This window comes from Mastomys coucha, unplaced genomic scaffold, assembly GCF_008632895.1.
Source record: "Mastomys coucha isolate ucsf_1 unplaced genomic scaffold, UCSF_Mcou_1 pScaffold1, whole genome shotgun sequence".
Lineage (NCBI taxonomy): Eukaryota > Metazoa > Chordata > Mammalia > Rodentia > Muridae > Mastomys > Mastomys coucha.
In genome coordinates this window covers 75781109-75793633 of record NW_022196891.1, presented here as the reverse complement: position 1 = coordinate 75793633, position 12525 = coordinate 75781109, and the positions used below count along the sequence as shown (strand labels likewise).

The 12525-nt window shown below is 47.1% G+C and overlaps 1 protein-coding gene and 1 pseudogene across 2 annotated transcripts in view; both read right to left on the bottom strand.

Moving 5' to 3' along the window:
* LOC116096965 overlaps nucleotides 1–1102 on the bottom strand; it is a 12292-nt pseudogene extending 11190 nt beyond the window's left edge.
* Nucleotides 500–12525, bottom strand: part of Kif26b (kinesin family member 26B) — a 428179-nt gene continuing 416153 nt past the window's right edge. For both annotated transcript variants that reach the window (XM_031390948.1, XM_031390954.1), the window contains 3 exons: nucleotides 9158–9360; nucleotides 8546–8696; nucleotides 500–7629 (listed from right to left, as the gene is read on the bottom strand). In XM_031390948.1, coding sequence (XP_031246808.1) covers nucleotides 7481–7629; nucleotides 8546–8696; nucleotides 9158–9360 — 503 coding nt within the window. In that variant the 3' untranslated portion in view covers nucleotides 500–7480. The remainder of the gene's footprint in view (nucleotides 7630–8545; nucleotides 8697–9157; nucleotides 9361–12525) is intronic.

Sequence of the window (12525 nt, the reverse complement as noted above, 5' to 3'; positions counted from 1 at the left end):
GCCTCTGCCTCCCAAGTGCTGGGATTAAAGGTGTGCGCCACCACTGCCTGGCCATTCTGGATCTCTTTTCTCCTTCTTTTGTAATGTGCTTAGTTGTAGTTGAGACAAGTACCAATGTAATGAGGAATTCATGACCAGGCTCAAGCCGCGTGCAACAACTGCACATACCCCGATTTGGTGTGACACCAGAAATATGGAACTGAAGGGGACTCTGTGCTAGTCTGTGAAGTCACTGTGCTAGCTGACTCTCTGTGACAGGGGACAGAGGACCATTCTTGGGATTCTGTGACAGCCCTCACCTCCATCCATCCCTGCCTGAGTCTCTTAATTGTTGGAGGACAGACCCATAGGGAGATAGGTGAGCCCCAGAGGACCCGTTGGACCTAGTGTCCCTTAGCTAAGGTCGGACTTTAGTATAGTGCCCCATCTTAGTCCTGGAACAGCATTCCCCTTGTGTATAAAAAGACCTATTAGGTAGAGAAGGAAGCACAAGTCTGGGTAGAATAAAAGTGAACATTTAATGCCACCATACTTTGATTCTTTTAAACACCAGATTTTTTTTTTTACAACATTTTATACCTCATATGCCACAAAGTCAGAGACTGTAGCCAGTGAACAACATCTTCACACCAGAGAATCGCACACAGCTTAATGGGTTCATGTCACCAGTTGATGAGAACTATAGAATTCAATTCTTTTCTGGACTGCTCTCCAGGCAATCTGTTCATATTTACCATGATCAAGCCAACAGCTAACTTTTATATAGTTATGTAAAAGCCCATACACAAAACCCAGCCCGCAAAGCAGGCTATCGGGGACCTGCCCAAGGCAGAAGAGTTAAAATTTTGACTATTGAACAAATGACTCGTGTTTTTAAAAAATAACAGCAAACACTTGTGAGCTAAGAACTTCGTTTTTTTTTTTTAAAAAAAAACAGCACCAATCCTCTACCCGGATCAACAGTGAATTTGAAACAATGACAGTAAATGCCACCATCCCATTGGCTTTTAAAATGAAGACTTACGGACTTGTGAAGTTGATGAGTCTGATACACGTCAATGCACTCGGGCAGGCCTCGTCTCCGATTTCCCAATGGGCCCATTTCTACAGATAAGCATATCGATATATACATACATACATCATCCATTAGGGGCTCTCATAGCCAAAGCTGGAAGAACCACAAAGATCCTGTAGCACAATGTCCTTGTTTTACAACTTAGAAAATCTGAGGTCCAGCAGAGTTGGTTGCATGTCCCAGGCCACAAATAGGTCTACTGTTAAAAAGAAATTAGGACTCGGAGTTTCTGTCCTACATTCGTCTGTGCTGCATACTACCCCCTGCCCCCATACAGACACACCCACATATGTGCACACACTGGCACAGAGGAGCAGCCTGTGTTCATGTACACACTCTGGGTGAAAGGTGCTCCAAGAGGGACAGTCCAGGTGGCTGGGCTCATGTTCCAGTTCTGCTGTGAGACTCTTCTGTGAACCTGACCATGACCAGGCAGTGACTATGGATGTCAACTTCTTCATCTATAGATGACCCTCCCTCCGCTCTGGAGAGAGCTTCTGATTTCTTCAAAGCATGTCCCACCAGTTACACTACTCCCTTTAGGACCTCCTTACAACTGTCTACAGGGGGCCCAGCAAATGCCGTAACCCACCCGAGATTCATAGCTTGTGGTGGTGCAGATGTGGCCCAGCTCTCTGCTTCCTAGCTCCAGGCTTTTCCTCCTGGTCTAGTTGCCTCTCAAATGAGACCTGGCCCAAGCCCCTTCCACCTCTCAAGGGGACACATGCCATAATTATTATGGGTTGTAAGACTCACTAAAGTGCTTTGGTTTCTTAAGAACAGATAGCTACCATATCTATCCATGGTGAGGACCTCTTGGGGGTCTTGGGGATGAGTAGGACTCAATACTGTCAGCACTTTTCCTCAGGGGCTGAGTGAGAGACCCAGTTGGAGGAGGCTGGATCCTTTGTTAGGAAGTTGAAGGCCCGTGGAACCTGATTTCCAAGTTGATAGCAATGCCAACTTGAAAGGAAGTTTGTCTCAGGCCCTTCGGCTGCCCTGCTAGAAGGACAGCTGAGATTCAGAGCAAAGCTCTGCACTTTGAGGATGAGATCCCACCCCTGTTTGTATCCATTCTCCCTTCCCTGGCCCATGTCTCTGCTAACAGACTTTCCTGGAGTAAGAAGAACAAAAGAAACAGACAAAATACAGACTGAGCAAGCACATGCTTCAACTCAGAACATGTGGAGGGCGTTCCTGACCACGATGCATAAAAGAGATCTAGGAACACAAACGGTGTTACAGGACAACATTCTGAGGTTGCAAATCAATAAATGCCTCCTTAAGTCAAGGCAGTTGAGGAGGCTGGCAGTGTGGGGAGGCACGAGACTCCTTTGTGCAAGGTCATTCTGAGCGCACATAATACACCCTGGATGGATTGGAGTGCTCACTTCCACACGACATCAGTCATTGCTGCATGTGGAGAATATTAAGCTTGGCCCCTCCCACAGGGTCACACTATGTCCAACATTGTGACATCACCTCCGGTTTTGCAAAGGGTCACCCCAAAGTAGAATGTTTTTGTTTAGGAATGGATAAATTAATTCTTGGAAATGTTCAACGCTCTCCCCCACACCCCCCTTGGAGAGAATATATTGGGTTTAAGAAAGTGTACTGGGTTATATAATCCTGTTTTTATTCTTATGGAAATAATGCCGAGTTTGTCATTTAGAAATATATTCTCTCTGACACATCAGAAAGATGGCTAGACGATACAATTTATGCATTTTTACAAATAGCTTTGTAATGTTGTAAAGAGGTTACTGATACTATTCAGGAGGGTGGTAATCTACAATGCTGTTTCAATCACTTGGAAAAAAAAATGAGAACCATTTACCAATCATGTCTGTGAAACTTGCCCTTAGCTGTTTAACTTGGCTCAGGGAAGAGCAGTGGGTTATGTCGGTCTCTCCCAGTGCCACACATGTGTTAGCACTAAGCACACCCCTCTCAGCGTGGAACTTGGGGCCAAATCTAGGCAGTGGCAGGGAGGCTGTAAGGACGATGACAGTGGATGGCTTAGTCAGCATCAACTCACAGAACACAGGATTTTCAACATGTTTCTAACGGGCCCTGGCTTTGGTTTTAAAGATAAATTACCCTAAAAGGGAGGAAATGTTTTTGCATATGTCCCAAGGAAAGAACAACATTCAGGAGAGATCTGTTTTTGATTTTAGAAGGAACTCATTTTTTAGTCATTTCTTTTACAGACTAGAATTCTTGGTGGAATAAGGAAGGGCTCAGTTACAGATCAGCAAAGGCCATGTTGGCACTGAGCAAACTGTGGGCTCTTGCCAATCTCACCTTCTTTCCCGGGAAGTCCAGGGCAGAGAGCAGATTTGAAATACAGAGCTGTGAAGAAGGCATATGGATGAACCCTAATGAAAGAAGAGAGTGAGATGCTGAAGGCCAGAGAAGATGGCTATTCCCCAAGGATGGCTACACCCACATGGCAGATGCCTTTCTTGCTCAAAGCTCGAATGGAAGTCCTTGCAGCAAGCACAACCTGAGTGTCAGGACCTTTCAAAGCACCTCCATTCTGAGGATACAAGTTCCTTCCTGCACAGTAGACACCGCCCCCCCAGCTCTAAGCTGATTCATGGCAAATGGGAGTTGGTTCCCACTGGATGAGCATTTCTGCTGTCCACCCTTTGCCCCGTTTCCTGGTGCTGCGTGGTGTTCCTTATGCTAGTCTCTTGCTCTGGAGCCATTTTCCTGCTTGGGGGTCATTACTTGGGTCATTAGGGGCTCCATCTCTGAACCTGTATGTTGTGTTCCCCATGTTGGGAACAGCAACTGAAGGTGAAACCACAGGAGAGCTGCATGGGTTTCAACTCTGCTGATGTGGAAGTTAGAGATGGCTTACTGGGGTGTCCAGAAGGGTTCGGGGATAAGATCATAGCTTCCAGCTCTCGGGTGGGTACTGAAAGCAGATCCCACCTCCCTCATAGCAACAGCACCTATTCCTTGGCCCAGGTGAGGTGAACTAAGGGTTTCCTCCCAGGAGAATGATGCTCCCCGTTTCAGATTTTAGTTTTACTTGGGCTGCAAATGCTTCTGCCTCACACTAGATTCTTTGAAGCAGGGCTAGATGTAGTGGGTTGGCCCAATGCGGCTTGTATTCCAATGCTAACTGACGCTGGTTCCTCAAGAAATGGTCGCCTAGACCATCCCATCCTCAAGTGATGCCATGTGAATCTTCTCCCCAGCTTAACTGGTCAATAAAAGGCTAGCGTCTGTGGTTGAGCAGTGGAGGGGAAAGGTGAGACTGGAGCCTCAAGAGGAAGTTGAAGGTTTGGACAGAGATGGTGGAGGAGGAAACCACCACGGGCCAGAACCAAGTGGCCAGGAAAAACAGCAAGTGACAAGTGCCCTGATAGCTGGGGAATAAGTTAGTATAGCCCTAGATCTGCCCATGCTAGGCATATGGCTTATAATTAAAATAATCTGGATTGTGTGTCTTTTATACGGACTTATTAGGATTGTAAAATCTATCAACAGCTACAGTTGTGGGGGAATGGACAGAATTTAAGTAAGGTGTAAGTACCTAAATACTAATTCCAAAGAAACACTTTGGGGCCATCTATGGACGGATAATGAATTAGAAGTGAGTTCTTTGACGGTTCCTTTGCCCCTCAGTGTTTGTTTGCTTGTCCCTCAAGTCAAACCTGGAGCCACCTCACACTGGCACCATCCTCAGATGCCAGGACTACGTCTTTGGTGCCTAAAGAGTTGTGCTCCCACAGGCAGCTCATAGGCAGGGCAGGGAACAGGTGCATGATGGGATGCAGGAGTTCTCCAAGGCTTATCAGCTAAGATAGAACTATGCGGCAGAATAAGATGTTTACAGCTTACTTTGGGGGACAAGAGAAGCACATTATTTCACACAGACATCTCCCTGCACCACCTGTAAGTCCTGTGGGATGCGCTGTCATGTGGATGTGGCCTTCTGGGAAGCTAACCTGGCCTAGTAAAGTAACCCTGGTAACGTGGCCAAGCTGAAGCATAAAGTTGCTTGGAATGTATACGAGCAGATCTGAGTGGAAGGCAACCGAAGGCCGCTCTCCCAGGAGAACCTGCTGACTGAGAGTCTACTCTCTACAGATGTCAGCCTGGGCTCACTCCAGCAATGGCACTGGGCTTTGTTGGTGGCCCGCTAAAGTATTCACTGGGGCCTGATGACCTCAGGGCTGAGGGAAGAGGCAGCAGGGACCAAAGCCAAGCTCATGGATTACTAATCAAATAAGTTTGCTCTTGAGCACAGAAAAGAAACCCAGGTGTGCTCTCTTTTAAAAATGTTTTCCCAAATCAAGGCCTTTCATTAAAAAAAAAAAAAAAAAAAAAAAAAAAAAAAAAAAAAATAGAAGTATATTTCAAACCAGCAATCAAAACAGATGTTCAAAGTACTGGCATCCCTATGAGTACAGAGGCTTCCAAGAACACTGCTGTGAAGCAGGCCCATGCACACATGTGCTATGAGGCTGAGGTGGGTCCCGAGCCCAAGACTCCTGCGGGATGGCACCAGAGAGGAGCTGTGGAAGATCCGAGAAGGCCCGGCTTCTCTAGGAGACACACTTGTTAAAACTGTAAGATACACAGATGGGGAAATGGGCCATTCCAGAGCTTAGGCCATTCAACCTGCAGCTTGGGACCCATTTGCAGAAGAGTCAACTTTTAGGAATGTGCCAAGCAGGACTGGTGACCCAGGGGGCTAGCTTTTGGTCCACAAGGCTGACCTCTAAAACAGTCTAGCAGATGGTCTCATCTGTGCCCTGTTCTGAATAAAGGATCAGGTATTGTGGCACTCATATGGATCCTGTGTGATGAGTTCTGCTGACCACACGCCATGCTTTGCTGGGATGCAGGTGTCCAGTGGAAGGGCTGATCCAGAGATACAAAGTTCTTACTCCTTAAGGAGCCTCCGGGGTCAAGGACTGGCCCAGATATGCCACAAAAAAAGTTGAGGATTCAGAGTCCTCTTTCCAAACCCCTGAGCTTGCGTTTGCACAGTCAAGCTCCAGAGGCTCTGGGAGAGAGAATTCTTCGTCCTCCTGGGATGCTCAGTTGTTCAGGGGCCTTGTAGATAATGCCTGACCATTCCATGCCTCCGCCCTATATCCCTAACATGGTCCAACAATCCTGAAAGGAGGGGGATAATTTGAGAACAAAGTCCTCAGATTTTTTTGGGGGGGGGAAGGGGAGTAAGTTCTAGCTTTCCACTCTGCCTTGAGTAGGCAAGGTCTGGAGTTAAGGGAATGGGGTTCCTCTCTCTGCCTCAGGACACCAAGGTGGCAGAGACACCAAAGAGGCTTTAGAACGGGAGAGCTGTTCTCTTGCTACTGGACAGGACACCGGGTGGCAGAAAGGGACACAACCCCAAGCCTGCGTGAGCCCAGAGAGCTACAATGCAGACAGTCCCACCCTGCATCAGTGACGCCACAGAAAACAAAGCAATGGGACTCTAATGGAGTTGTCTGAGCTTTTTCAGCCAGAGGTTTTGGATTAAAAAGGAACACGAGCTTGTTTCGAGGGCCACAAGCCCATGAAACAAATGGGAACAGGGGCTCAAGTCACCCTTCCCCTCAAAGACACTTCTCCTGGTCACTAAAGTCCATGTGTACCCGTTCTATGCCCAACCCTGCGTCTGCCAGCTGACCTGTTGCTTATGGAAGGTGGCCACTCCCGTCACGTGTCCTTCCAAACCTCCCTGGGAAACACACTGGCTCATGCCAATGCAGTTTCTACGGCCTGAGTGGCCTTACCAGAATAGCCACGAAAGACAGTTAACATTTATTCAGCTGGAATATCAATTAGGAGACATCACTACAGACACAACTTCTTAGAAACAAACAGCAAATCAGGAACAAGAGAAAAAATACCAAGAGAAAACAAGCTGTCAATACATTTCAAAAACTGGGTTGAGTCTTCTGTTTTTGTTGATTTCGTCTTGACTAGCACCATCTGGACACAAGAAAGTACGAACACAAATGTTTGGATAATCATAAAGATTTGCAAGGCACTTAATCCATCATTCTGGGTCATCTTGTTGGTGTTTCGTTTTCCATAGTAATCCCACATCACCCTCCCCTTTCCCACAGCCGCAAGGTAAGAGTCTCTTTGCTAGCGGTCCTATGTACAGAGTTCTTCAAGGTTCCTCAAAGTGCTTTCTCAGTCCCACGGGGGCTTCCCATCATTTCTTCCTTCCACATGTTGGTGTCTGTACCTTTCTTTCCTACAGCAAACAAAGGAAACATCGCCTTTCGCTCCACGCTCACTCCAGACTTGCTACCAACCTTCATCCTCATCCTGTTGTCTTGGGTGTTGCCAGCACAGAGGGCTTGGGAGGGCGGTGTCCTACTGAAGTCCTGGGGAGAGAGGGACTGATGGCTCGGAGCCCATCGGTCCTTACCGGCGCCTGGAGGTGATGTCAAAGCAGGTGATCATCATGAGATGGGCCTTGCAGAAGTTGACGCGGCTCTCCAGGCGCTCTGTCACACCCTCCAGTGCCTCCAGGTACTCCAGGGAATCCAGCTGCAGGACCTGTTCCAAGTCAACTGAAAGAGAAAAGAGCTCTTAGAGATGGGAGAGTTAACTGTAAGAAGGGCTGCCTCCCCCACCTCCTCTGGGCTAAGGTCGCCTGAGTTGTGCCGCATAAGCATCCCCTCCTGCCTGGTCCTCAGCCAGAGAAAGAGACACCCACTGTGGTTTCTAGCTCTGTAACATTCAGAGACATTTCTAAGGAACAGGGAAGGTGGCCTAGAACCTTCCAATGCCTACCCTAGCTGCCTCCAACACAGATTTTTGAGGCAAGTAACTCTTGGGTGCTTTTTGAGGCAAGCAACATCTTGCTGAGTCCTCCTTTCAGAAGTGATGAGTGACCTGCACACCCCACCTTCCTAGAGAAAGCAGGCTCCTGTTTCCCATTCCTGTGCTATGCATTGCTACCCCTCAGGCTGGGGATCTTCACCTCGCCTCACATAACACAAGCTAGCCTCTAACCCTCAGCGTACCCGAAGCTAGCCTTAATCTTCCAGTCTTCCTGTCTCTTCTGCCTGAGAGCTGAGATGCTCAGCAAAACCATCACCCGGCCCAACTTCACCAGGCTCACCTCACTGGTCCCTGGGGGTCCATACAATGTTTAAAAAGCATGTACTGACAAGGAAGACAACCTTTAGGCTCAAAACACAAATAGAGGCGTATGTCTTATACTGGGTTCAGGCCTATAGCGCCAAAAGTCCTTGTGCGTTCCTTTCCTGGGGGGCAGGGATCTGGGGTCCCTTTGCCCTCATAATGGCTTGGCAGAGCCTGATCTCAGTTTTAGGGGTGTTATAAAAGGTCTGAATGGAAAGAGCAGCAGGGAATGGACAGCAGTTAATGGGTGTGGGCAGCTCAGCGGGGGCCTCACATTGAATTCCCAGCCGGGCAAAGCCACAATGATTGCAAAGATGGCCATGTGCCAATGGGCCTTACATTCACGAAGCCACTTGTTGGGGTCCAGCATCAGGTACTGTTTGGTCGCTTCCAGCTCCTTCATCAGCCACTCGTACTTGGCTCGGACTTCAGCGATTCTCTGCTGCCGGTGTTCTAGGATTTTCAGCTTGGCATTGAAGCACATGACCTCCTGTTCACAGAGGAAGAGGTGGGCAGTAGAGAGAAGAAAAGCAGGGGGCCTTCTACTCTGACTCATCCCTGAAGCCACCTCCAAAGAGAAGGACAGTGAGAGGGACGGGTGACAGGAGCCCAGCTTCCCAGAAGCACAATAGGGATCCTGGTGACTTCAACAGACAAGAAACCCAACTCCAGAGAGACTACTGTAGGCTGTACTAGAAGGCTTGTGGCTCCCTAAAATGTCAGTCTGCACTCGTGTGTGAAACCTCAGAACAAGGAGCCAGAAAAATCCCTCAGCTCATCAGACTCTGGTTCACTAGCTTTTAAGGTGTTCCAGGAAATGAACAAGCAAGATCTACCAAAGTCTGTGGCTGGGACCAGAACCCAGCCACCATCCACTGCTCATCCCAGAAACCTGAGAAGGCCCTCAGGAAGCTGGGGGAACTATGACCCCTGGGGAGGAAGTGGTCTCACCTTGCTGGTAGCTCCTCGACGTCGCTGCAGGCGCTCCACATCATCAATTTCATAGACTTTAATCTCGAATGGTTCCCCAAGGCTCCTCTGGGTGCTCCTCAATGGGCCGTCCACCCAGCGGACCCCTGTGCTGCTGGTAGTTTTTCTCACAGGTGAGGGGGTATCAAGAGACAATGCTGGAATGAGCCTCCGTCTCTGGGAACCTAAGACAAAGAGAAGCCCCAGGTGATGCTGGTGAACTTGAATGTAAAGGACAGCATAGGGTCATAACGAGCATCCCTCGTCAGCTGCAGTCAGAACGGACAGCATCCCCCATCAGCCTTCGAGCTGTGTGTGAGACCCTCCAGTTTCCCGTCACCCCTTCGTCCTCTTAAGCCATCATTTGCTTCATCTAGAGAAGATGAGAAAAAGCCTCACTTGATCTTTCAAGCCGCCACCCTGCAAGCACCCCTAGTAAAGCATGTGCAGGACAGGGCATGAGCCGGGTTGGCACCACCCAGGGAGGCTGGGTATTCCAATAAAGTTAGAGGTGTCCTTGCTAGGGGAACAAGATCCTAGTGTCTGGTCCTGTGCCTGAAGGACCACTGTAAACAATGAAGGTCACAAACTGTTCAACAAGCCTTCTCCACTGAGGGAAAGGTGGCAAGCTACACCCTACCATTGCCATTCTCCTCTGTGTGTGTGTGTGTGGGGGGGTATGAATGGAACCCCTGGCCTCGCAGACAGCAGGAGAATGTTCTGCTATCAATGATGGAGGTACCCTGTATAGAAAAGCCTAGTCCAGCCTGATGGAAGAAAAGCATCTCATTTATTCCCTGAATGAGATGAGACATGGACAAAGATGACAGGCAGTCTTCTTGAGGTCTCGGTACTTTTTTCCTGCACGCGCGCGTGTGTGTGTCTAGTGTGTGTGTATGGTGTGTATGTGTGTGGTGTGTGTGTATGGTGTGTGTGTGTCGTATGTATGTGTGATGTGTGTGTGTGTGTGTGTGTGTGTGTGTGGTGTATGTGTGTGTGGTGTGTGTGGTGTATGTGTATATGTGTGGTATGTGTGTGTGTGTGTGTGTGTGTGTGTGGTGTGTGTGTGGTGTGTATGTGTGGTGTGTGTGTGTAGTGTGTGTGTGGTGTATGTGTGTGTGGTGTGTGTGTGTATGGTGTGTATGTGTGTGGTGTGTGTGTGTATGGTGTGTGTGTGTCGTATGTATGTGTGATGTGTGTGTGTGTGTGTGGTGTATGTGTATATGTGTGGTGTGTGTGTGGTGTGTGTGTGTGTGTGTGTGTGTGTGTGGTGTGTGTATGGTGTGTATGTGTGGTGTATGTGTGTGGTGTGTGTGTGTGGTATATGTGTGTGTGGTGTGTGTGTGTGTGGTGTGTATGTGTGTGGTGTGTGTATGTGTGGTGTGTGTGTATGGTGTGTGTGTGTCGTATGTATGTGTGGTGTGTGTGTGTGTGTGTGTGTGTGTGTGGTGCTCATGCACACATGGATAGTGTGTGTGGTGGCCAGAGGTTATTCTTCAGGCATCATGCACCTTGGTTCTGGAGACAGGCTTTGTCATTGGCGTGGATGAGCCAGCCAAAGCCCCTGCGCCCACATGTCTCTGTGACCCCAGCACTGAGGTCACAAGCACCCAGCCTTTTCTTACTTTCTCCCTCTGTCCCTCCCCCTCCCTTCTTCCTTCCTTCTTTTCTTCCTTTTTTCTCTTAACCCGTGTTCTAGGAATTGAACTCAGGTCCTTATACTTATGTGGCAGGTAGTCCTTATTCCATGTATGTTTATATGTATGCATGCATGCATGTATACATGTATATATGTATGTGTATGTATATATATATGTGTGTGTATATATATGTATATGTATTTATGTATGTGTATATTGTATGTGTATATATGTATGTATATATATGTGTATATGTATTTATGTGTATATATGCATGTCTATGTACATATATGTATGTATATATGTATTTATGTATGTGTATATATATGTGTGTATATACATATATAAACATATAAAACATACATATATGTACATATGTGCATATATACATATATACAAATATATGTACACACATATATACATATATGCATGTTTTTTCTACACATACAAATACATATATACATATATATGCATATATATATATACACAAAAACACATACACACACAAATATGCATATATGTATGTTTTTTTCTGTTTTAAGGTTAAGAAAAGCCAGATAACAAATGATTTCCCCAATGGTGTGTAATGGTTCAGATCTTAAGTATTTGCTGAAGGCCATGGGTAAATAGCCATGAATTGGTTGCTGGCTTGTTGACTTTTAGAGGTTGACAGAAGCATTTTTAGAAGGTTGGTCCTAGAGTGCAGGAAGTTAGGTACACACTCAGAATGGCCAACAAATAGAGGGAAAATGCTTAGTCTCTCCAGCCACCAGAGAAATTCCTATCAAACTTACATGGTGTAGTACTATACCCTAGTCATGAGTCCCAGAGGGCGGTAGTGAGATAGCTCAGGTAAAGGTGCTGTCTGTGCAAGCTCGGGACCTGAGCTCAATTCTCAGAGAGAATCAACTCCACACACTGTGACATACATGCCCACATACATACTAGCAATCATAAGAGATTTAGATTTTATTAGGTTAAAATTATTAGATTGTCATTAGGAAAAAAGCTTGTGGTGAGGATGTAAATTAACAGGGACCCTCACAATCCTATTGTTTACAGGAAGGTAAATTAATATAGACATTGTGAAGAACAGTGAGGATTGGTCTAAAAGGATACAAGTAGATGATCTAACCATTCCACTTCTAGGTATGTATCCACAGGGAGTGACATATGCTATGAAATAGACACTTGTGTCCATATTTATTGAAACACTATTTGTAACAGCTAAGATATGGAACTGAACCCAGGTCCTCTACAAGAGCAATACATGCTTGAACTGACGAGCCATCTCTGCAGCCCAAGAAACCATCTTGTCGGCAGTGCTGCGAGAGCCAAGGACTGAGAAGGAAAGACAAGGGGCTAGGATTCTTCAACACAGACACAGAAGGCCAGGGTCCAGGGCTGCCTCCCCACCGATTGTCCCTGTGACGATGGAGCTGGAGATGTGGATGCTGCCCTGTCACTTCCCTCCCAGGACATACGGAGAACCGCTTGGTACAGAGTGAAAGCAGTGAGCACTTTCTACAAAACACCTTCTGCACACTAAAGCCTTTATTTTGCACAGTCCTTATTCTTACTTTGTGTGATCATGCACACATGCACTTATGCTCTCAATGAGGAATCCCTTCTATTCTCCCCTCCAGGCTATACACACACACACACACACACACACACACACACTACCACCACCACCACCATACACATACA